At 38.6% G+C, this 26,630-nt stretch overlaps 1 protein-coding gene across 1 annotated transcript in view; it reads left to right on the forward strand.

Moving 5' to 3' along the window:
• Positions 1–25,639, forward strand: part of ACTN2 (actinin alpha 2) — a 67,402-nt gene extending 41,763 nt beyond the window's left edge. Inside the window, exons 9-21 of the mRNA XM_071739053.1 lie at positions 1,105–1,197; positions 2,163–2,393; positions 3,465–3,612; positions 5,547–5,697; positions 11,209–11,317; positions 12,135–12,275; positions 12,448–12,630; positions 13,702–13,836; positions 14,300–14,479; positions 14,815–14,961; positions 21,844–21,909; positions 22,805–22,963; positions 24,297–25,639. Coding sequence (XP_071595154.1) covers positions 1,105–1,197; positions 2,163–2,393; positions 3,465–3,612; positions 5,547–5,697; positions 11,209–11,317; positions 12,135–12,275; positions 12,448–12,630; positions 13,702–13,836; positions 14,300–14,479; positions 14,815–14,961; positions 21,844–21,909; positions 22,805–22,963; positions 24,297–24,455 — 1,902 coding nt within the window. The 3' untranslated portion in view covers positions 24,456–25,639. The remainder of the gene's footprint in view (positions 1–1,104; positions 1,198–2,162; positions 2,394–3,464; positions 3,613–5,546; positions 5,698–11,208; positions 11,318–12,134; positions 12,276–12,447; positions 12,631–13,701; positions 13,837–14,299; positions 14,480–14,814; positions 14,962–21,843; positions 21,910–22,804; positions 22,964–24,296) is intronic.
• The last annotated feature ends 991 nt before the right edge of the window (positions 25,640–26,630 follow it).

Genomic DNA, 26,630 nt, shown 5'->3' on the forward strand with positions numbered 1-26,630 from the left:
AAAGAATGTTTGACTTGTAGAGATTGAGACTATTCTAGACTTACTTATGCCAAGTAGTAATTTAGGGCTAGATTTTCAAAGATACCTAAAGATGCAGAAAGGCACAGAAGGCATCAAACACAGTATTTCTGCCTGGTTCCCATGGAAGCCAATGGAATTATTTGTAGGTCCAACATCTAGTATAAGAGGCCAGGATATCATCAGCAGATCTGTCATACAGGCTGGGATACACATGGATGTGGCATTTCCCACTGTTTTGCTTTCTACATTTCTAGTTTACAAGTGGACATAGCCCAACCTATGTGAAAAAAAAAAAAAAGAACCCTTAAAGCAGATGATATTTTTCCTTCATCCTCAGGATTTAATTTTTCCTCCTGTCTGATAAGGCCACCTACACCTTCTCACAGCACAGCTGTGCTGTTGTGCCTTCTTGCTTCTGGGTATGAAGGTTTTTCTATTCGTGCAAAAAGGGGAATTCCAAATACTCTGTAACACAGGAGTCTCTACAGGTATTTATTTGATTAGATATACTCCAGACTCATAATTCTGTGAAAGCACAGATATGTGATGTCAAACAACTAATGTAAATTTTACCTATGGCAGAGCTGCACAGTGCCTTCACAAATAAATTTGGCAGGAGGCATGAAAAGATTTGCTGTCAGTGGTTGAGCTGTTTATATTCTCAAGGGTGTGTTTACATATGAGATGAGTGGTCTGGGACTTCTGAATTGTATGTGGTGTCTTTCCAGTGTGACTAACAAATTTAATACTTTTTGGTGCTGTTTAAAGAAACTAAACTAATAGGATAATCTTAAGAATGACCTAAGTCATTGAAAGTAAATGACTTGTTAGACAATTATAATGGTAGTGTGAAATTCCCCCTGGTAAAATAATGCTACTTCTGTGCTGATCTGTGCCTTATTCAGGACATTGTTATCTGTGCCTACAGGAGGGTAAATATATAACTAACATAGGAGCATGAATTACCAACTATAAAACAATGTGATTTTTATTTGCAGCAGCCACAGTTTCTCTCATTCTCCAAGTCTTGACCTTTCTCAGAATGTTTATGAATCCATCCTGTTTATTTGCTGTGTTTTACAGGCTGAGACTGCAGCTAACCGGATCTGTAAGGTGCTTGCTGTGAATCAGGAAAATGAGAGGTTGATGGAAGAGTATGAGAGACTAGCAAGTGAGGTAAAGACAGCTGTATCTGTAATGTCCTGATGACTGTGTTCATGAAATGCTGCGAGCTGAAAGATTCATTCATGTACAATATGGGGTAAATCTCACAGTGGTATGGTTCAAGGCTCAGTTGACCAAGATGACAAGGTTCAGTTGACTCCTTTGTCACTCTTTTGCCTGTGGGACTGTCAGCAAGTCACTCAGTCTCATTAATGTACCAAAAGTGTGTTTTGGGACTGTCATCAGTCTGCCCCAAGACCAAGCTTGCTGTCTCTAAAGATGGCCATCCTTGGCCACATGGGGAACATACAGGATCCTGTCACTCCTAACAAGCCCATTGGCTTTCTCTACTGCAAAGAACACCTGGACAAGGTCTGTCAGGGTGTTCACAATGCGCCTGTGAACACAGCAAGTGAATGAAGAAGGGAACACATAGTGCTTCTCCTGTCACTTCTTGGTAAATGGCAATTTTTTTGATTCAGGACTACAGATGTGTAGTTCACAGCTGAGAGCTCCTTGTCTTTAATGCATAACCTGCAAAAAAAATACTGAAATCACAGACACAGAATGTAGTGGTGCATTGGCAGTGACATATTTGTGAGGGGAGGTTTTTATCTGTCTGTTCTGGTCTGATGTACATGACTACTTGAGACACGAAGACTTTTCCTAGTGGTAGCTGACTTTACATAACTCTAGGTTTGAGCTATTATCTAGACACCTTGTATGTGTGTTCATCTTCATGAAAATCAGGACATTTCTAGAAATACCTAAAATATCTGGGCATATTAGTTAAAGAAGTATTTTTCAGCTTTGAATATATTGTGCTTCTTTGCCATCTAAGCACTATTACCAACTGAAGTCAATAATATTAAAATGGAGCAAACTTGATTAGGATTTGTGCATTCGATGTGATCTTTTTTGCTGTTATTGTTGCTTTTCCATTGCCTTTATTTCAATTGCTTGTATTGGTTTGAAAGCTTCTAGAATGGATTCGCCGGACAATTCCATGGCTGGAAAACAGGACCCCAGAAAAAACAATGCAGGCTATGCAGAAGAAATTAGAGGATTTCCGGGACTACCGCCGGAAACACAAACCTCCCAAAGTCCAAGAGAAATGTCAACTGGAGATCAACTTCAACACCCTGCAGACAAAACTGAGGATCAGCAATCGTCCAGCTTTCATGCCATCAGAGGGAAAAATGGTTTCAGTAAGTACAGGAGAAATCAACATCCCATTCTCCTTTTCTATCAACATTCTCACAAAAAAATTCAACCCGAAAGATCAAAATACCATTTTAATTAATTCTCAGAAACTTGAGGTTTTTACATTTTTATCCATATCTTTTCACACATTCCCTTTCATTCTAGAATCTTGCGTTCTCTCAAACGTGTTTCTGCCTGTTTGAAGGCTTTCTCCAAGAGCAAATTGTCTTGAGATATGAGATGATGCAGAGCTTTCTTTTGGAATGTTATTGATATTTTTCTATCGTGAAGTAAGATATTGTTTATTTAAGCAAAATTTACTCATCAGTCTTACAGAAACAGATATTGCTCAATATATGTTTTTTTCTTCCTTTTAAAATTAAATTTTATTTTTTCTTATGTCTGTGAGTGTAAGAGTAATCAGTACCAAGAATTCTCATCTGCTGATAAGTATTGTGACTGTGGGTCAAAACATTTCCTATGGAATAGAGCAAACCTGTTTCTGTACTCTTTTATTGTGGTTTGGTTGCTCTGATTTGATAAGCAGATGACTGTCTGAAAATGATCATTGTCCACTCCCCTACTTCAGCTTCCTACTCATGCCTTTGAGTTTCCAAGGAAGCTCCCAAAGGTTTGTGCACCACAGAAGGTTAAATGAAATGGCATTCCAGACAAAATATGGACCAAATCCTCCTGATACTTATTATTTTGCTACTGTCAACTTTCAGGAGAGAAGCACTTTTATTTTGGTACTAGGTAGGTGTGTCAAAGAAGAAAATGCAAATTGCAAAATGGGAAGAAATTGCAATATATTGTGAAGACACTGAATGTGTACCTATGCTTGAAATCCATTTGTATAGGGGTTCCTTTCATCAGAATACACTATTAAGAGCAGATATCTGAAATACAAGGCTTTCTGGGCTGCCTGACATTTGCCATGGTTCTGTGATTTTACAAAATGTGGATATTAAAACTTAGCTTTTTGGAGCGAAATTGTGAATGATTCAGAAACCTGCAAATTTGGATAAAAAGAGGTTGTCTTTTCATCCCCTCTCTCTCATATATTCTCTTCACAGGATATTGCTGGTGCTTGGCAGAGACTTGAACAAGCTGAGAAAGGGTATGAAGAGTGGCTGCTGAATGAAATACGGAGACTGGAAAGACTTGAACACTTGGCTGAGAAATTCAGGCAGAAGGCTTCCACTCATGAACAGTGGGCATATGGTGAGAGGAGATGGCTTTTGACATTTTAAATGTTTGATTGTGCAAGGTTGTGCAGTGGTGAATATAAATCCTAAGATTTTGGACAGTTTTAGAAGCCTAAAATAATAACACATAGAAATTCAGATTTTGTTGACTTTAGTCATGATCCTAAATTGTAGGCATGTTATTAGTGAAATTTAACAGTAAAAATTGTACTCTTGTGGTTATGAGTCAAACTTAATGGAAACATTCAATGCTTGAATTGAGGTCATTACTGCTAATGGATTCCTGTGTATCCATACACCAGCAATCCAACCAGGACTGTAATGACACCACTGGTTAAGTGTGAAATTATTAACAATTTTTCTGAGTTGATGATCGTTTGGCCATCATTATATTTTGAATAGTTTACATAAACCACATATTCATGGAATGGTTTAGGTGGGTAGGAACCTTAAAGATCACCTAGTTCCACCCCCTGCATGGGCAGACACCTCCCACTAAACCAGGTTGCTCCAAGCCCCACCCTACCTGTCCTTGGACACGTGTGGGAGGAGGCAGCTACAGCCCCTCTGGGCAACCTGTTCCAGTGTCTCACCACCCTCACAGTGAAGCATTTAATCCTAATGTTTAATCTAAATCTACCCTCTTTCAGTTTGAAACCTTTTCCCCTCATCTCATTATTACATACCCCTCCAAAAAGTCTCTCTACAGCTTCTCCTGTAGCCTCCTTCAGGCACTGTAAGTCTGCTATAAGCCTGGGGCTTTCTCTTCTCCAGACTGAAATGATAACAGATCCATATCTGCTTTGCTCCATACCCTGGATTACAACCCAATTATAGTTCTGTTTTTTAATGGTAACCTAATCTTACATGTAACAGCTATAGGACAAGACACTGGCACAGAATTTTCCTGGGGACCATTAAACACAGATCTGCTCTGTCATCCTGTTGTTTGCCCTGACAACAGTCTTCCTACTTCTGCTGTTCTTCTTTTTTGAGCAAATAGTCAGCCAAGCAGTACTAATTAAAAATACATATTTTTTAAGATCTATCAGTAATTCCTTCTTCTCTGCATAGGCTGTTTATACTGCTCTAAAATAGCAAGTATTACATTGCTTGAGAAACTGGCATAAAAATGGTATATTGGCAAAACCTGGGGACTCTAAACCATTGTGATACTTCTTCTGTAGGCTACACTTGCAAAACCAGAAATCACACTGCTATGCTAAGCTTCAGTCTTACTAATGATCTGTTCTTGTATTTCACATGCTGCCTTCAGTGAATTATTCATTTCAGCACTTACAAAAAAAAAAATTAAAAAAAATCTGTGTCTGCCTTTGTATAAAACACTGCATTTAAGTAGAAAATGTCAGCCTATTTACAAAAGGCTGGAGAAGCAAAGAGGGAATCAGAAGCTGAAATACTGCTCCTCAGTAGCTCCTGCGTTGTGCGAGTGCATCTCTACAGACAGCTCCTCCAACTTCAGCTCACCAAATTGCCTTACCCAGCTCTGTGAATTCTAGAGCCAGATGAAACTGTTGTTTCATTTGCTATGTAGCAGCTTCTGTGAAGTTTTCCCTGCATAAAAGCCATAACATATCACCATGAGTAGTTTATGCACAGAAAATAGGCTCTCAGGGCTGATAAATGTTGTCTTTTCCTGTCTAGTACCTGCTTGGCAGCCATTTACAGCCTTGAATGCTTCCAGCAGCTGTGTTACAGGATGGACTCTGGTTTACTTTCAATGTGTGAAAAGATTCAAGCTGTAAAAAGCCAGGAGCAAGTTGTCAGCCCCAAAGTGTTGATTAGAAATTTGATTTCAGTTGGGGTGGGGCTTGATCTCATGTGAGATTTTCACCACGCCTCCATTCAAAAAAGTTGACTAAATTTGCCATTGCCCTAACCAATAAAGCAGTAAAAAAAAAAGATTAATATTTTAATTTCCTCTTTCAGGCAAAGAGCAGACCTTACTTCAGAAGGACTATGAATCTGCTACTCTGACAGAAGTCCGCGCCATGTTAAGGAAACATGAAGCTTTTGAAAGTGATTTGGCTGCTCACCAGGACAGGGTGGAACAGATCGCTGCCATTGCCCAGGAGCTGAAGTATGTTCCATTTAAAGGCTTGCAGCTGCTGACATTTAACTTTGTGATAAACTCTTTCCAATGCATTTGATAGTGTCATAGGTACCAACGTAAGAATTCCAGAGATAGCTTCATAAGTATATTATCTGAGCTCGTCACTGAGACCTTTCCCTCATCTCCCCCTTACCCTCAACCAAATATAGATATTCAACTGACCAAGATTGCTTGGAAAACAAACATTTAAAAATGGGCTTAATGGTAATCTTTTAGCATTAGCTTTACTGATGAGTCCATTGTGTGTTGATGGGAATGGTGGAGGTGTTTATTTGACAGTTAATATGGTCTGCTGAGAGGTACTAGCTATGAGTTGTTTAACTTAGAAAAGAATTTAACTTAGAGAAATTACAGATGAAGCATCTTCACATTAAAACCAAGTATTTTCCCACAAGTATATTGGTCCTTTCAAAAGTCTTCACATCCTTAAATTGTCCACATAGTATTTGGCAATGCACTGACTTTTCTAAAGATTTAACTTTCTCTAGTATACTTATTTCACAATCTTTTCATATTATAATTGAAAGTGCCATTGCCTCCATTTTGCAGAAAGGGCTGTGGGGTATATGGAGATGAAATAACTTGCTCAGTGTCACACAAGCAATCAAGCACACAAGTTCTTCTGTAGGAGAGCAAGGATTTTCACCCACAATTCCATCAACTTGGTGACAGGACCAACACTTGCTCATTCAGCATTACTATGCTCAGAGAAAACACTACTGAAGCTGAGGAAAATTCCATGACTAATTTAGGCTACATCTGTATTTTAGCACCAGCTACATAGGTCAGGATGTAAAAAGTGTAGTCCTGTGACTGAGACACAGAAGTCATGAATGTTGATGCAGTCACTCTGGCATTCTTATCAGTGGAGTTTGCTAATTTGCTCGTTTGTGGGAAGGTTGTTAATTCACCTGTGGGAAGCACAGTTTTGTCAGCAAAGCTCTTGCCACACTGACAGACTGTAGTGTTACATACTGATGTTCCTGTTCTATCAAAGTCATCTTGGTGTGTGCATTAAGCTAATCATATTTGGTTTTATGATCTTATGCAGCTAATTGCAGTGGTTTCGTCCTGCAAATCAGTGGCACCACTCTTGATATTAGCAATTTGGCACATACTTAAATTAATTGCTCACCTGCAGTATAAATCTGTAAATCCAACAGGAACAAATATGCTTTAGTGTTTGAAACCAGAGCCAAGATGAAAATTCTCAGATTCCTACCCTTGGCTTCAGCTCTCCAAGTTCCAATTTCTCACTTTTTTGAACAGACAAAACAGTTACTTCTGAAAAATCAAAAACATCCCTTTTTTTACCTTTGTGAAGGACCATGACTCATAAACAGCTTCACATTCATTAACATTTTCAAAATCTGAAAGCTGTCTAAAAATGTCGTTCATACGTGATAGCAGCAGCACTTACAGTATTTGTATCATTCAAATGGATTTAGGAGACAAATCCTATTTTTCAAGATTACTGAAAGAAGTAAAGCCCAGTGAGCAGAGTTAAGTACTGCTTTTTGTTAATGTGAAAGGAGTTGGAAAACAAAGAGAATGGAGATTTCACAAAGTTGTGGAATTATTTGTATACCTCTGTATACTAGAGAAAGTTTCTGAAACACCTAATCATTGTTACTTCAGCCTCAGCTTTACAAGTGATGAGAAACTTTGGGAATGCAGTATGCATAGCACAGCATCTGCTTACCAGCATTTTGAACCTTGTGTCCTTTACCTCTGGTGAGGCCAGTGAACACTGTATCCTGTCTATTTTAGGACTGTCTCTCCTCAGTTGTTTCAGTAATTTGCTGTGTGAAGTTAAACAAGATATTTGTGGCCTGGGCTGCAAAGGTGCTGAAAACCTGTGCATCTCCAAAAGGTGCTTTTGGAGATGCTCTATTTTGACTTCTGCTTCTCCATGAAATGGGGCTATCAGTGCCTGATTTTTCACTGAGACTTAGGAGCCCTTGGAGAACACGGAATGAAAGGTTAGAAAGGTCAAATTTTGCTATTAGCTGTAAGCAAATGGGCACATTCTATTTAAATTCTGATTTTAATTATTGATACATAATTCCTCATGCAATGAAATTGTGGTGGAAAATCCCAATTTCTTTCTCCATTCATATTTTTTGAGCAGGATTGACTAATGTCTGCATGCTATGAAGTGCATTGACACCTTATCTATTCAAGTCCGTGTGGGTATTTCTTTCTTTTTATTTTTTTAACATCCCTGGGTCAGGCATTTACAGAAATTATCATCACGTGTGTCTGAATTCCAAGTCATTACACCTCCATGATTTGTCCTAGTCAATCTTTTGGCTACCTAATGTTGGTATTTCAAAGGAGAGCAATTGCTGTGTGACCTTGAACTCTACCAGTTATAGTTTCCTGTCCTGGTATTTTCTGCTGCAGCAGCTCAGTCCACTGTGTGCTTAAGGTTAAAGTTGCTAAGAGTTTTTTTATTGGTCCTTTTTAGACAAAGGATTTGTGTGTATGTGCAAACAAATTATTCCAACCTGGCTGCTGCTGTCAGATTGTTGTGTTCCAGCCTGAGTAGACTTAGAAATCCTGAGTAATAAAGCATGACAAGGCTCGGATCAGGCTATATAAAAAGCTGGAAAAATTCAGGCATTTTTAAAATGGAGTTTGCCACTTAGGACATAACAATGCTGAGTACAACTGGAGTGAGCTGTGATATGAAGCCCTGTACTAATTTATGCTCTTGTGGGCTCTTTCCAATATTGGTTTTCAAACATCAAGATAAAATTTTTGAAATGTAGCTCTTTGCATATCCACCACTTCTACTTCAGCAACTTATTTTCAGCCAGGAAGACCACAATCTGTAACACTGATTTGGAGAGCCTTTTTGGTTCTGGAAACCTGGGCTCAAATTGTGCTTACACACATGATTAACATGAGCCTGGTTCTAAAGTGTGTTGCTCAGCAGGCTATTTTTGTGACACTATCACTATTCCTAAGGTGATCTCATACTTAAGTGCTTCTCTGGATCAGGACAAAATTCGAGTAAATCTTTAATTTATGAAAAAGAATGAGTTACATGTAAGATCAAGAGGAACAGCTTAATGATTTTTAAGTTCCAAGACTAATAACCAAAGGAATAGAAAAGACTGTTCTCTTCCAGTCTCTGCAATACACACACAGCAGCACTTTGTATATACTTGATAAGCAAAACTTTTACAGGATATGAAATCTGTCCTCTTCACAGCTTCAGTGTTGAGAGAGAGACACAAATTAAGAGGACAAGGAATGTAAATCTATGTTTTATTTCCAAGTAAATAGTGTCCTCTGAGTTATTCCTTCCTCTGTTTCTGATTCAAGCAGAAAAATGTTCTTTCACACTTATAATACATTTATTTGAATTAAACTATAGCAAGCCCAGAAAAGCAGTGCAGCTACACTGTTTAATGCCACTTGGTGAATTAATGATTTTTGAGTCACGGGTTCCCTTTTTACAAGTTGTTTTGATAATATTTTTCTCCTACCTATTTGTCCACAGCACATATCCCTGGAAGAAATTGGATAGCAAAGATCTTGTGGGGAATGACTGAACTTCCCTGGCAGAGCGTGTGGAGGAATGTTGCACATTACCTTCCAGTTCTTTGACCAGAGCTGGTACAATCAGTCCCTCACTTTCATGAAAAGTTACCTGCCCTTATCCTGATCTATCAAAGGAGAAAAATGATCCACTGAAGTAAAATTAAAACTTGCATTACTTTCAGGAGTGTGACCTGGCGTATCAGGAAAAATATTCTGCCCATATTCTGGCGTGTTAGATTCAGGATGTGAGAAGAGACCAGAATACAAATCTCCACATCCCATCCACTTAGTGAGCTCACAGCTCACACAGGACTGTCACCTAATAATCTCAATATGCAATAATAATAAAAAAGCCACATGACTTCCAGCAGCAATAAAATATAGTGGCCTGTTTCATCCAAAACTCCAAGGTTTCTTTACAAATAGATGGCTTTTGTTGCATCCGTTGAAAGCTAACAAAAAGGCTTGCTCAAAAGGAGGGAGAAAGTTTTCAGGTTAAGGAGACCTTGTATAGTATGTCTTGCTGACAGTTTTCTTCTTACATGAAACAGTTCTGCTTTCACAGTTTTGGTCTGTTTTTTTATTTTTATAGAATTGTTATGGCATTTTATTTTTACTTTCACCAGTGGATTGATTGCAGCACATCTCAAGCCTCTTTTAAACAGAGTGGTTCACATCTCAATTTTATCCCAAACCACATTGCTCTGTCTGAGCTTAGAAGAGGAAGCATGAACACTCTCCCTGCCCTACAGTGTGACCTCTTGGAGGAAAGCCACCTCTGTTCTTGTTTTGATATCTGTGATTCTCTAAATTACCTTCCTCTTGCCAGCTGCCTAAAGAAGAATTTTTAAAAGAAAGGAACAGATTATATCTGCATTTAATGTGTTGTTCAAGCATTAAAGTAAATCTTAGCTTCGTATTGCCATGTTGTCACACAGTCACAGTCTCTGCAATGTTTACTTCTGGGCAAAGTGTCCTCAAGGAGCAGCCAAGAGCTAAATTCAGTGGCTAATGATACACCAGTAAGAGGTAGTTTTCAAAGTGCCAAACACATGTATTTTATTATGGTCTTGATGGATGCAGCAAAATCAGGGGCATTTTCTGCCCCTGGCAGAAAAAATTCAATTTGAAACACTCACTGCAGAATCTCAGGACAGAGCCTTAAGAAGTTATTCCAGTTTTAGGCAGAATAGTAAGTTGCTTTCTGTCTGGATGATACAAGCCTGTTAAGCAGGTGAAAAAGCAATGCTAGCTGCTGAATCCTTTGTGGGTGCACAGATTCATGCTGGGCACATGTGGGTCTGGATATTCCTGTTCTCTGAGCCAGCCATTTCTAGAGTGTAGCTCTGTGAGGAGTTCCTGCACAGGAAGATAAAAATTGTTCTCTTTGATTTGGCAGCCCCTACTAGTATTGCCAGGCCTGTGAGAGAGACTTTGGGCTTTGAATGCAACCCAAGGTCTGTTTCTCAATTAAATAATTTCAGAGCATATAAGGCTGGAAAAGATCATTGGATTATTTAAAAAAAAATAATCTGTATTTCAGGCCAATTAAGTTAAAACCAAACCCATCTTCAGAAACTTGATAAAGCTCCAGACTGAAGTGTTCTGGTCTTCATGAGATCAAACTGTTTGTGCCACAGAAATAGTGAAGATAAAGGTGGTTAGAAACCTCAGTTGTCTTTATCACCTGTTTGTCACAGATGGATGCTTGATTTTTCTCACAACAGAGGAGGTTGATGCTGTCCCTGTGTTGTGCTTCTTGAAATGATGATTGTCTAGACCACACATCTCTGTACTGCAGCTCCTTTTTTACCTGGAGGACAAAAGAGGGAAAGAAGTACCAAGGGCCAGTGGAAGAGTCTAGAAAATGCAACTGCTTCTGTCTTCCAGAAAGTCACACAGATTTTTGTCTTCACTCTTTCTTAGTGAACTGGACTACCATGATGCTGCAAGTGTCAATGACAGATGCCAAAAGATATGTGACCAATGGGACAGCCTGGGAACACTTACTCAGAAAAGGAGAGAGGCACTGGAGGTAAAGCATGTTAACAACAATCAGCAGTTCAGCTGAGGCAGGGAGAGGGGAATAAACTCTTTTTTCCTCTCTGAAAACAATGCCATTGAGCATCCACTTTGGTATCTAAATGGCAATAAACCCTTTCCTCAGATCTCCATTTCATTTTGCTCTGGTTCCGTGGTTTCATCAGATTAAATTGTTCACAGCAGACAGGACTCAGTGTCCAAGGGTGTTTCAAAACCAGCAACAAATGGAATGCAGCTTATAGCACCAGTCACTGTGAATTTCATGTCCAGCAAGGATAACAAAAGTAATTAGGTGCTTACCTTTTCATACTTTCCTGAGCTTAATCAGGTGAAATATAGGAAAATGGCCAGCACTGAGTTAGTTTTTTGGTACTGAATACTCCAAAGCACTGAGATACTTTTCAAAACTTTTTTTCTTCAGAAAAGAGGCAGTCACACACATGTATGCCAAGGTGGAAAACATATTCCTCTTTATTCTTAAAATAAATCAGTAAATCAAGACTAGCAGATTTTAACTGATGTGCAGATAGATCAAAATAGCAAAAATACTTAAAATATAGTGGAAAACTAATTCCACCTGCTATCCTCCAAAGTCATAAACCCCTTTGAATGTACTGGATATGAAAGTACCTTTACTGCAATTTGTCATTTTCCTGGAGTAAGAACCCTTAAAGCAGGTGGCTAAATCAATACAATACCATCAGTTGCTTTTGAAAAACTGAAGCATGACTCTGTGCATGGGTGGGTATTTGTGTGGAGTTAGATCTTCCTCTAATAACAAACAAATGTACCTTTCCCAACCTGTACAGAGGACAGAGAAATTGCTTGAAACGATTGATCAGCTTCACCTGGAGTTTGCCAAAAGAGCTGCTCCTTTCAACAACTGGATGGAAGGTGCTATGGAAGACCTACAGGACATGTTTATTGTTCATAGCATAGAGGAAATTCAGGTAAATTGTTGTTTATTATTTGACTTATCATAGAGAAAACAAGACAGGAAGCTTTTCCTTCTTTGTAAGTAGAATACGTGTTAAAAAAAAAAAGATATCTGTCAGCAGATCTTCCAGATTTTTGTAGAAACATAAAAGTTTTTATGCTTTCCTTCTCTTTTTCTGCTTTTAGAGTTTAATCTCTGCACATGATCAATTCAAAGCTACTTTGCCAGAGGCAGATGGTGAAAGGCAGGCCATACTGTCAATCCAGAATGAAGTTGAAAAAGTTATCCAGAGTTACAGCATGAGAATAAGTGCAAGCAATCCTTACAGCACCATTAGTGTGGATGAAATTCGTAACAAGTGGGAAAAGGTAATGTATGCTAAATACAAAGAGGATATTGTAAGAGTATTCTGGTTTAGTAATACTGAGAATATTCAGATAACTTGACAGTAAATTAGTCTATATTATCAGATGTTGTTTCCTTATGTTTGCTAGACTCACTTCACCATCCCTTGCTCCTTTTTGGCTTTTTGGCAGGGCAAGAGAAGCTTGTGTAGGGGCTAGAGCAGAGCTGGTGACTGGCCAGTGGATGGGCCAGAGGATATCATCAAAAACCCACAAAATTATTGTAATCTTTCTCTCAGTATAAACAGTAGTTCATGTTGCTTTTCACAAATTCTGTGAAAAGTTAACATCTTTGGGACCATGAATGTTCTGTTGAGTTAGACTGAAATTGGCAATTCCTTAAAAAAATACCGAGGAGGGATTAAAGAGGGTCTTGTAGAATAATCACACTTTATTTTATGAGGAACTGAGACTCAATATGCTGAAGGTGAGTGATTGCACAGAATGTGTAAATTTACCAAATATATAAACTTACATAGACAAGAACACACCCTCACTGGGTTACCAAAACCAAGCAATAAGGACTAAATTCAGAATCTCCCAGGGCAATCCAGAAGGGTAGGCCAAAAAAAGTACTAGCAATGTATTTGAGACCTCCACTTCTACACGATGGACAGAATGTGTCTCATGTCATCCCACTGTAATGGCTGTGCTCAAACAAAATGTTTTGCACTGACTATTCTTAGAACAATTACTTACCTATTGAAAAATCACCTGTGGTTCAAAAGAAAACCGAAGTAACTGCTCTAATAGCAGTTCAAGGTAAATGCCTTGAACTTGAATCCAGCCAGAGGTGAGAATTTCTTCTTTCTTTGTGACAATCTCTCTGGTCAGGCTGTTCAAGACCATGTTAGCAATGTCTTGGGTCAGCACAGAACTGGCAGATAATACAAGGATCATGTTTCTGGCTTGCTCCTCTGATACCAACCTTCAGGAAGAAAAAGAAACATTACTAGCTGTGGACATATTTGTTCCATTTGCTGTTGAAGTGTTCAGTTGTGCCTTCTCACACTTAGTGCTTTCCCACTGGAACAGGTGAAGCAGCTGGTGCCTCAGAGGGATCAATCCTTGCAGGAGGAACTCGCCCGCCAGCACGCCAACGAGCGCCTGCGTCGCCAGTTTGCTGCTCAGGCCAATGTCATTGGGCCGTGGATCCAGACCAAGATGGAGGTGAGTGTCAGACCCTCCAGCAGAAGGTGACCAGAAAACTGGTTTGTAGTTTTGTATCTCTGCTTTATATAAAGGACAATAGCAATCTTCATGATAGTTCACCAGGTGTTTGATCCTGAAGAATTTAGTACCTCTTAAGATGATTTGTAGAACTGTGGAAGCTTGTAGAGCAGAAGATGTAACTTAGAAAAATCAATCACTAGACAATTATTATTTCACTTCTGCTTTCTGCAAAGGAAAGATACCAGGATCACTGGGTTCTCTATAGTAATTCCAGAAATATATGTGCTACATTTATGTTGATGTGTTTCTGTGGTAAAATTTATTGTCTCTGCTGTATGAAAGCTTTAATACTATTGCTTCTTAGAATGAAAATATTATATATTTATATAAATGTCAGTCAAATCAACAAACCTGAAGTTTAAATTTTTTGGGGGGGTGGTGGTGTTGTTTCTTTTGACAGGAAATTGCCCGCAGCTCTATTGAAATGACAGGGCCTTTGGAGGACCAGATGAATCAGCTGAAGCAATATGAGCACAATATCATCAATTATAAACACAACATTGACAAACTGGAAGGAGATCATCAGCTTATACAAGAAGCTCTGGTGTTTGACAACAAGCACACCAACTACACTATGGAGGTAGATATTTACTCCCTTGTATTTGTTTTAGTTTATTCTGCCCTCTTCTGACATAGAATTCCCTTCCCTCATCTGATGCGACTATAACAGAGGATGGAATTTGACAGACTTTCCTGTAATCTCACAAGTCTTGTATTATTTTCACTGATTTTTACTTTCACTGCAGAAGTGAAAGTATTTTTTATTTTTAATGATCCTTGGTCATACTAAAGAGTAAGTAGTATGGGAAAAGCTATCATAAACATCTAGAACTAGATTTTTTGCTTACTGCACTTTTTATAATCTTAGAAAAATATATTTGATTCTTTAATAAATCATTATTTTCTCTCTCATAGCACATCCGTGTTGGATGGGAGCTCCTGCTTACCACCATTGCTCGAACTATCAATGAGGTTGAAACTCAGATCCTCACAAGAGATGCCAAGGGTATCACCCAGGAACAAATGAATGACTTCAGAGCATCATTCAATCACTTTGACAGGGTACAGTACTCCTGCTTTTTCTCAACTAGCAATATTTATTGTTCCTGAAATAAATCTTTGTTTCATTCCAAATGTAAGCCTGCAGTTGAAAAAACTGCAAATGCAGTAGCAAGGGGCTTTTTTTAAAAAACAGCCAAAAAGATGATTGAACAAAGAACTTACAGCCTTATGAAACCATAGCATAGTACAGGTATGTTGAGCATTTATTTTTACTCTTTAAATGTAATGTTATAGTTCTGCTAATAGGGTTCAGTATTTTTTCAAATAACAAGCAGAACTGGATAAATATGTTTATTTTGGAAATAACCATCCCCTTTATTTTAAGGTAGTGCAGCATGCTCTATCTACTTGCCAGGAGCTTCCACCTCATGAAATTTAGCTGTAATCTCAGTGATTTTTTTTTTCTTTTAATCTAAATTTGTCATCCTTGAAATAGATTTGTAGGAAATACAGTTGGAGCACTGATAGCTATGAAGGAAAATCCTTTCATTTTCTGTCTGGGAAATAAGATGATGGTATTTTCTGCTATCTAATCCCAGGTGAATAAAAAAAGTAGGAATGGAAACACTCTTGTGAAGAAACTTAACTCACTACTTCTGTGAGTTATGCAGTATTCATGGACAGAGGTTAAAAAGATAGCTATTAATAGACACAATAGCAAAATACATGCAGATAGCCATCTGACAATCCCAGCTGGAGAACAATCTGTACATGTGTTAGCTCTGTTGGCTCTGCTTGCATGAAACTGCCTTCCAAACTCAATTCACATTTCACAGACTGAAAAAAGATTACCAGTATGCAGCACCAGGCTGCTGTCTCTTTCCCAGCACAGGATCTTTCAGTTAGTGAATCCCTAATCCATACTTAATCCCTGATTTATATTCTGTTACTATGAGTTGTCTCCTTCAAGTCATTTCAGGCTATAGCAAAATGCCAGTTTCATCTCAGTGATGTTCTCCTTTTCCAGCTCTACTCAAAATGGTTACACATACCCGGACTTGTACTTGACTTGGATTGGATAAGGAAAGTCATAGTTTGCTAAGTATTATCCAGAATATCCTCAATTGTTTAGAAAGAAAAGCAGAATTGCCCAACCTCTGCTTTTTGAAGAAACACACAAGCATGGGAAAGTTTAGCTGGTTAGCTACAGAGAAATCAGGGACAGTTTTTATGGAAAACCTTAATGTGATTATAGTGCAGCGTAATTCCTTTTTATTTTTTCTAAGGAAACAGAAGATAACATCACAGAAGCAGAGATGAATTTACTGGGGTGGAAGGAAGTAGCATACTAAATGGTTTTCCTAATGCACTGGAACAGATAACTGAACAATTAGAGCTTTTAAAAGCAGACAGAGTACTAGGTCTGGATAAATTACATGCCAGTATTTGAGAGACCCTATTAAGGGAAACCAAGGTTTTTGCACAAAGATTTGACAGCTCCCTAATTATAAGGAATCAAGGCAACTTAATCCTAGCATATCTTACACTGGATGGCCATTTCTGGCTTCCCTGGATTTTGTAGTTCATGCTGGCTCAGTGACTGAGGAGATATGACAGGCACCTCCTGGTGCCTCAGAAGGTCTTGAAGGAAGAGGCTAAATCCTACACCAAACACCCCTATTATTACAGATCTTTAGGCTTTACAGGTACAGAAAGACTTTGAGATAGCAAATGATTCAACAGGGCAAGACCTTAGGAGTGGCTGCATGGCCTGGAGGAGGGTGCTCACATCACACAGCTTCAGGCAGGTTGGAGATGACAATAATGTGCAACACAAAGTGCTTCCCTGATCCTAGATCCTTGCTTGTCCCTGACTGTCTCCTTTCTTCAGGCTATAATGAGTTATGGTTTCAGGCAGGAAACCTGAGGGGCCAGGTCAGAAGAGGAAGGAGATAGATGCTTCATCAGTTTCTGTGGCCTTGCTGTAGACCTCACCTCATGACAAATGTAATCCAGAGGCCTTAAAAAAGAAGCCCAGAAGGAGCATGTTAAGGGAAGGACCATTTGCATCCCCTTTTTTATACTCCTTCCCTTAGCACCAGGCATGGGAAGTTGGTCTAGGAGGACTTCTGCACTGACACAGTGCAACAGTTATGTTCTTAGTAGCATAATGCAAGTTAAAAAAAGGAAGAAAGTGATATCTAAAACCAATCAGCCATTGAGCCAGGCCTTCTGTGGGGGACAGATAGTAGAAACAGTGATAAAAGAGAAGCTCATAGTGATTAAATTAAACTTTAATTTAATGGGCAGATGCGACTCAATCTACACAGACTGGAAGACGTTGAACAAACATGTTTGAGAGTGGCAGACTTATTTCCCATTTTTATATTCTTCCTATGTCCTTGCACTCTCAAATATTAATATTTAGTCTTGGTCAGTAAAGGAAACCCAGGATGCTTCAGGGTAAAAAAGCTGTGAAGTCTTTAAACTTGGCATTTAGATTGAGAAGGCAGTAAGGAATTATTTTATGATCTTGGTTACCTTAGAGAGAAAAGAATATGAAACTGGATCATCTGAATGTAGACACTAACATGAAAAATCCTAACTTCTCAGTGTCAGATGGAATTAGTAGTGTATGCTGTAATTTTTTTGCACTCAGCAGCATTTCTGAATACTTGACATAGTTTAAAAATTACACCGAAAGAATTTGACTGCTATTCTGAATGATGAATAGCCAGAAAAATCCCTAAAACGAATACTGTCCCTGACAAGTAGGCTTTAAATACTGAAGCATGACAGAAACATTTATGCATGCTATAGCTCTGACTTCTTGAGCATTCCTCCAGCTTAAGATGTATCTTGACGTTTGGCTCCTAGTATGTGCTGAGGATGTCAGCAAAGTACTGATATGCAGACACATAACATTTTTTATAGAGTGCTTCTAAAAAAACCTTATTTTGCTTATAAATATGAGGCATGAACTCCTATTTTCCTCCCCAGGAAGATTATATATTAAAAAAATAATAATCTTACAGTTCATAATCCACTATGGGGCTTAATTCTGCAACTATTAAAGAGAGCTATATAATTGGGTGAATTATTTCCACAGCTTGAGTATTTGAAGGAAATTATTTGGTAGTTTACAATGTTTGTTCTGGGGCTACATGCCCCTGATTCTAAAACTGCAGTGAGAAAGTGGACACTATGCCTGTAAGCATTACAAGGGCAGAAAGAGTTGTCTTTCTTTTAGCACATCCACCAGGTATCCATGCTGTCTCTCTGGGAGAAGGGGGGAAGCCCTCTACACACACTGGTACCCCAGAGGTTATTCCTGAGGATGCTGCTGCTTACTCATAGTCCTTGCTGAAGGTTGTGCCTACAGGCACAATCCAGTTGTAGGTATAAATATAAATCTTCAGCATTGCTGGTACTTCCTTCCTTAATGTGACTGCATAGAGAAGAAGAGAGAAAGTAGGACACAATGTCTGAATCACAGGAGTAGTTTAGAAGTGTTCAAAATGGTGCAGTATGCTGTTATAGTGTGCAGACAAACTGGGACACCAGCAAAGATTTGTTGTCAGTCACTGGTTTTGTTTTACACGGGGATTTCTTTTTCAGATTCAGTATATACAGTAGATTTTAAATAAGATTGAGAAGTATGTGATAAAATATTTGCAGCTGCTCTGCATGAATGATCCTAATGGCTGTTAACATATTCTACTATTGATTTTTGTGCAAAATACAGATTTTAAGTAGAGGCTCTGCATGCAGACCAATAGCATCATGTCATCCTATATTTTACTAACAAAAAGACAACAGCTCCCTGTCAAAGCTCCCTGATCAGGTTTATGCAGATCAATCAGCATTCAAGAAACTGAAAGACATGTATAAAAATGGATTACTTTGACTCAGATGCTCACTTGTTTTATAAGGACACGATTTGCAAAGGGGAAGGAAAAGATTTCTGGGAACCAATAACAAAACAAGGAAGGGGATTTCAGTGTTTGTGTTGGCAGGAAAAGATGAACAAGGCAAAGTTATTTTCTGTGCTTTAAAAAACTGACTTCAGTGCTTAATGTAGATCTGCAAATAGTAAAAATCAACATAGAGAACCATCTCCCAATGAGAAAGCCCTTGCATGGGCTTGATCTGTACATTAGTTGGAAAATATCATTGTGTCCCAGGAGCTCTGACATACTGCAAGGCAAAGATACCATTTTAGGCCACATATAGTGCAGACTGAAAAAATTAACTACAACAATGTGAGAACCTGGTGTAGGCACAACTACTTGGACCCTCCCTGGGGAGTCCCATGTGACTTGCTGATGGGAGTAAGGTCCAGCACAACCATCATGCTCCTCTCCTAAATAAAATGGTTTCTTGGTAGATGTGCTGGAGTCTCTCACTCCCACCTGCCCTCCACAACCTGCTGGGCAGCTATTGCTGCTATGTGTGCCTGGTTAGGGAGCTCATGCACATATTGACCACCCTGGGGTAGTCAAGTAGCTGATAGTCCTCTATCCCCCTGGTAGAGAAGGCAGATGGGCAGGATTTGGGTCTGAGCTCCCATTCTTAAATCATTTTGTTTGCAGTCACACAGTAATATCTCTGGCTTTAGAAATAAGGCAAAATGAGCTGACTTCACTCCTGCCACATCCTGTCTTTAGGGTGGCTTTTGAGAGTTTCAAGCCAGCTTAGATTAACATTTTCAGAACAATAAAATAAACTATTTTGAATGCTTCATGGCAGAAATTATCTTGTAAAATGGAAATATTAAAGGAAAAAGCTTCACTCTGATTATGGCTTTTAAGTAAATGATGCTCCACCTTTGCAGCTTTGCTTTATCTTGTCATTGGCTTCCCACTGTTATTTTTCATCTTCCCTTTATGGACCCAGTGGAGGCTGCTGCAGAGGGAGTCAATCTAATAACAGCATGATATGTAAAAAATGCATGGCATTATGAACTTTAAAAAGCAGCACTATATCCTTTTAGTATATTAAATAGACCCAGTGCATTTGTTAAAAATCCTATAATTTTAGTTATGCATAACAATATAGAAATTCTGAAAAATAAATTATTCATCCAGCAGGCAAATATGTAGCAGACAGAAAACCTTGGATCTTCTCCAGACTCTCAATTTGTAAAATCAATAAGGGTAATAATTTTTCATCTTAGAACATCTCCTTAATTGTATTCATGTTAACTCAGTCTGAAGTGCATCTCTGATACGAGATGTACATTTTGTATGAACAGGAAGAAAAAGGTGAGCCAGTCTGGTTTTAAGAAGATAGTGTCAAAAATATTGGTTCAAAGCAAGAATTGAGTTTGATGTAGTGTTATGAAGAGCCATTTAACCTGGAATTCAATGGGGCTTTTTAAAGTCAGTTTTCAAAGCAAAACCTTATTATATAGATTATCAAAGAAGACATAAAACTAAAAATTAGCTATGTCAGTTATAAATTTATTTTGATCTAGACAAGAGGTCAATTGTTTTACACTCATACTGTCTTTTGAGATGGGCATATTCAATTGTTAAGTAATATTATCAGATCAAGATTGAAGTTAACAGTATCTGAATTAAAAAAAAAAAAATTCCCCAGGTTCAGTGATCTCTTTACTGCATCTCACGTACACTGTATGAAAAAAGAAAATGAAAGAAGCAAATGGCAGATGAATAGAATAAAAACTGCCTTATCAGCAAAAACATTAAAAGAGCACCTGTAGGGGAAGCACAGTTTTAACCCTGTAGTTAAAGACCCTCTTCCACGAAGAAAAAACCTAAATTGCAGAAGTTGAACACATTTCTAGGTTATTCATTGCAATAAGTTGATGTTATGTTTCCATTAACTAAAGACAGTTATTAATACAAGAGCAGAATATTCTTTACTAACCAACTAACCTGATTTGTGATTTTTCTTTCTTTCCTTTCACCTTCCCAAATGCATGACCTGTGATGGAATGCTAGGATGAATCTGACAATCTACAATCAGATGAATTTAAAGCCTGCCTCATCAGTCTAGGACAGGTTGGAAATGACCTGCAGGTAGAGCAAACTGATAGTGTTCTCTTTTCAGAGAGGCCAATATAACAATAGCCAAAGAGGTTGGATGTTTAATCTCCATGATATTGGTCATAACATTTTGAAAAGATCCTGTCTCTGAGAAGAAAACTGGGTTAGATGGACTGTCAGCATCACTTGAAAATGTATTTTTCTATGCATACTTCAAAGATTTTTCATACTATTTCTTTTACTTGGTTTGAGATGTTTGATTTGTGCTCTACTACATAACTATGGCGAAATTCTATGCTTCTTGTACTCAGACTTTTGCAAACTTTCTTATCCTAAGATTCAACACAAACTTTCTACTGCTCTCTCCTGATTTTGGGTGACACAATTCTATCCGAACCACTACATTATGTTACCACACAGAATATTTATTTATCTTCTCACTATCATGCCATTTGGTGTTTACTCAGCTCTGAGCCAGTAATACCACAGTTACATTGTTGCCTGCAGAATAAAAAAACCTCCTTTTAGAGGAAGTCTTCAACTGACCTCCTCCAGGGAGGCAGCTTCAGCTTCTCCTGAGTTTACTGGTTCAGTAACAAACTTTTCTCCTTGCCCTTCTCTTTGTCTTCTCTGGTTGTGTTCCTTGTATTCTTGTCTCATTCCCTTCCTCTTCTCCCATATCTCTCCCCTGACCTTTCCTGGTGTTACTTTTTGTGGTGCAAATGTCTGTTTCCTGTGTGTAATATGTTAGTTACTTCTTCCTCCTTTAAAACTGATGATGACTCTGGTGACCTGCTTGGGCAATATCAATTATTACTATTCATGCACTGGATCCAATGTGCCAATGATCTAAACTCGTCATCTCTCTGGGAATTACCTTGGATTCTTCAAACCTTTCCTTCTATATTCCTTATGTTGTTTTGGTCAATAGAGGAAGAATGGATTGATGGACCACGATGATTTCAGAGCTTGCTTAATTTCAATGGGTTATGATTTGGTATGAACTTTAATAAAAAATGGCAACTGATTCTGCTTACAGCTTATACCATTAACCACAGCAACACTAAAATTTATTTAGATTGGCAGAATACTAATAATGTAATTTACACTAAAGATTGTAGTTTAGTGTTTCTTTGCTTTTCGTTTATTTTCAAATTGTTAAAAAGAAGTAAAAAGTAAAACTAGATGCTTGAAAACCATATTCTATGGTCTTCTGTATTGCTCTTTGAATTAAGGAAACTTTAGAATTTGAAATTAACAATTACTTAATGTTGGTTGTTTTTTTCTTTTCTTTAACTGCATGAAGAAGAATGAGTTTATTGCTGTTTAATTCTCATAAACTACATTTTGGGGTTGCATTTCATTCATCTATTCTATAAGTTAACCCTTTTAGTGGAAAAAAGGATTAGTCTTTGGTGATCTGTTCTATATTTGGCATGAAATTCTCAGAGCTGTTGCCCTTGCTTCTCAGTTCAGTGGGTGTGCAAGTACTCTGCTTCCTAGGCTGTTGTTTCACCTCCCTGTGCAGTACCTGTACTACAGTGGTTTTAGGATGGGGTGAAAAATTAAATGTAAAGTTAAAACAAGTTTAAGAGGCATTGAGTGAGGGTGGGACTGGGGAGAAGCTGCAGAAAGTTACTTGAAAGCTACGTACTGTATATTTAGGCTAAAGAATACATTTTTCAAAAATATCAAGTCCTGCTTGAAAACGAGGGGTGGGTATTTAAGATCCCAGATTTCATTCACTCTGACATTTATGTTCCTGAGTCAGGAAGATGCTTAAAAAGACTTTAAAATGACTGGTTCCTACTGGGTCACTAGAGATGTGGGCTGATTGTGATTGATATTATGGTGACCATTTTTTTTTTTGTGTGTTTTGGATTCTGTGAAAGGGTGAAGCTGAGTTTGCCCGAATCATGTCTCTGGTTGACCCCAACGGGCAAGGAACTGTGACTTTCCAGTCCTTCATTGACTTCATGACCAGAGAAACAGCAGACACTGACACGGCTGAACAAGTGATAGCTTCCTTCAGAATCCTGGCTTCAGATAAGGTCAGTCATTGCCCTGCTGGCTGTAAGGATCCCAGAGCTCTCCCATTTAGCCATTCTTTGCTAAAAGGCCTCTGGAGCCTTTTAGCACTACTGAAGCTTTGCTTTCCATTTTTAAGACTTTAGAGAAAACACTTGTTTTTTTATTCTTGCTTGGAATTAGGACCCAGCTCACATGAATTCAAGGCCTGGTCTTTATATCACAAAGTGCCAACATAAAATTATACATCTTTAGGCAAGATTTAGGCAGCTTGTCTGCATAGTGGATTTATTGTATATCAGATTATTTCAACACAACAGCCTTGATTAGAAGAGAACTCCTGCCTTCCACACTGTCGTTTGGGTATTTCAGTTCCAAGTTTGGCCCTCTGGAACATAGTTGCACAAGACTACACCTAACTGTGAGCCATGTTGTGGCCTGACAGCTCACTCAGCATAGTGATGTGATGAGGAAGGAGGAGGTTACTCCAAGGAGGAGGTAGTTACTCCTAGGAGGAGCAGGAGGAGGAGGTAGTTACTGGATACATGTAGGAAGCTCCTGAATTTGGCACACTGCTCCCCACAGCCAGATCTACTGGCAAGTGAGTGGTGTATGAAGATGAAAGGGGTGATAAAGGCAATGCAAGAGCTTCTGGAAGAGTCAGGGCTATAAACAGTGCTGCCAGGAAACCAATCCTGTGCTGTGGAGAAAGGAAAGATCACAGCAGTACAGGTCTATTTGCCCAAGCTCGCTCTATTGATTTTCTCATTCTGGCTGTTTGTATTGATTTCATGATCTCAGTTACTGTGGACCATGTTCTGAATTCCAAACATGTTCTCAGTAGAAATTAATGTGGAAGATGAAAACCAAGGTCTCAGGATAAAATGGTTTTCATTACTTTGTTACTCTAAATAATGTCAAGACTGTTAACAGAGGGTATCCTTCATAACATAAATGCAAGCTATTAAGAACAATAATGCATTGTTCATTACAAGTATATTAGGACCTTGCAACTAAAAGGATCTAAGTGAAAATGCATCTGTCCTGTCACAGAGGAAGGGGCAGTAGTGCACTTTGGAGATACTTCCTCTCTGTTCAGGGATGAGCTGTATCAGTAGCAGTCTATCCATGGCTGCACAGTGCTCAGTAGCTCACACATCCTGAGACTGGATTTTAACCTAATTACTTACACTCCCTTTCAATTCATCATTAGGGATGGAACTGACAGAGAAAAATATTGGGTCTCATTACAACAGTCAGGATGTCTGAGTTTTTGGTCACAGCTACAGAAAAGAAACACTCTTTGTGTCTCTGAAGAACACACACTGAATTTGTCCCTCCTTTCCTCCCTCCCAGCCTTACATCCTGGCAGATGAGTTACGTCGAGAGCTGCCTCCTGAGCAGGCTCAGTACTGCATCAAGAGAATGCCTCCCTACACCGGCCCGGGCTCTGTTCCTGGGGCCCTGGATTACACCTCTTTTTCATCAGCACTGTATGGAGAGAGCGACCTCTAATTCTGTAATTGGCCATATTCATGGTAGACACTAAAATTACCCACCTTATTGCCCAGATTGCTTCTCAAAAGCTTTGACAAGCTGATTTAAAAAAAAAGTTTTACAAACACAGTAGGTATTGTCAGTGTTAAGCGCTGGTAACTGAAGTAATTAGTGTATAGGAAAATGTGTGGCACGCTAGATTTCTGCTTTGTTGGCTTTAGGTTGTCTGTCCTATACAATGTTATAAAATATATAGGAAACCCACAAGAGTTTAACTTTGGAAATATCCATTCAGAAACTAGAATGTAAAACCTAAGAACACTGAAACTCACAAAGTACTTCTCTATTTTCAAAATGTTTCTATGCCATATGTGCTTCTTTTAGGATGTTCATAAAACCACATTAGAAGTCATGCTTTTTTCTTTCATAGAGCAATATAATTTTTCTCTAAAGATTTCCGATTTTGTATGCTTCTGCTGATGGAATTTAATTAAATATTAAAATGAAGTTTTTCAGGGAAGAAATATATCAGCTAAGTAAAATACAAAAATAATCCAGAATGCTGGTATTGTCTCTTAAAGATGGTTTTCTCTTATCACAAAGATTTGTAATATAGGGGGGGTGGGGAAGTTGAAAAGCTGATTGAATTGCAGGTGTAGAGTTCTCTAAACAGTACTTTTCTTTTAAGCCTTTAACTTCTACAGCTGAGGGAGTACAACTTTTATAATCAGAAATAATAAGGAAGCTAATTTCATGTGGGCTGTTTTGTTTTGAAACCCTCATTCTTGTTCGTGTTGGGCAGTCTTTGTTTCTCAGTACAAGAACACCAGTTCCTTGTTGTATCAGTGGGCAACGTTCATCTCTATCCTGCACCATGCAAAATGCCATCTGAGCAAATGTAGTGTGGTTGTCTTGCAGCTTTAACTGTCCAGTATTTAGAGTCTGTCTGGATTGCAGGCAGTTCTGTCTGTATAATGCTCCTGTGCACTAGTTGTTGTACTGTTGTGTTGTTTTTTTTTTTTCCATCTTTAAAAATGATAGGAAAGTGAAAGCAGTAACTTTTATACTTGAATCCTACCGACACTGAGGAAATGCAATGTAATCAAACAAAACCATTTACACATGGTGAAGTGAGCTGTCCAGCCCAGTGCTATTAAAGCAATGATGTGCCTATTAAATAAAGTCTGCTTTTCAAAACCTTATGAGACTCTGTCATTGGCAATCATCTGGTGGTTCTCTAACAAGTAGAAATGCTTCTCATGATTAAAGAAGGTTTCAGTGTGCTAAATGTAAAAGTTCAGAAAGTTCAACAATCATGCAGTTCTGTACATTGTGTTTGCATGAGCAGTCACAATGTGCTGGAGAGACAGGAATGGCCACGTGAAGTGAGCTGGAGCTCAGAGTAAGTAGGACAGAGTTTCCATTCAGGTCACATGAGCACAGATGACCACTGCTTGTTAAGACTCCTAGCTTAGATTGATTTCAGTGAGAACAAGGCACTAATGCTTATGAAGATGTTTGCCTTAACTTTTCTGTGTCTCTCATTTTCCTTGTGTGAGATGTTAGGTATGTAATGATGCTTTCACTGGTCTTTGCTTTGAAACCTGTGGACGATTCAAATTCAGTCCTAAAGCAGGCACTCTGCAGGTAAGGTGCATGTAGTGGCAGCATATTCAAAACAATCCCAGAAGAGAAGGTCAATGACCAAATAGCTCTTCCTCCTCCACCTTGTGTACAAAGGCCAGGAGAGGACTTAGAGGAGTACTCGGGCTAGAATCACATCTCCTGCAGCATTGCACACTGCCAGAAGCTGCTACTGCCACTGTTGAGACTGATGTGGTGTAGCACAATCTCTTTTGGTGATGACAGTGTCTGTACAAACCAAGTCAGGAAGCTCTTCCTTAGAGCAATGGCATTTCCAACTAAATGACTGCTGGGCAAGCTGAATCCTATTAAAAAAAAATCCGTATATCTGTCATTGTCAAAGTTTAATGCAACTTGAAGAATAAAGCATTGAGCTTCCAAACATGGCACAAAAGCAAAATCCTAGTGCTACAGGGAGGATTATGCTAAAAATTGGCACAGAGAAAGTTTATGTGACATTTCTATTGAGTAACATTCATGTTCTCTACCTGATAGTTTTTATATTGTGGTATTCTTAGTATTTTTAGGACTATTCATCCATATTCTGTT

This window comes from Heliangelus exortis, chromosome 3 (genome assembly GCF_036169615.1).
Source record: "Heliangelus exortis chromosome 3, bHelExo1.hap1, whole genome shotgun sequence".
Lineage (NCBI taxonomy): Eukaryota > Metazoa > Chordata > Aves > Apodiformes > Trochilidae > Heliangelus > Heliangelus exortis.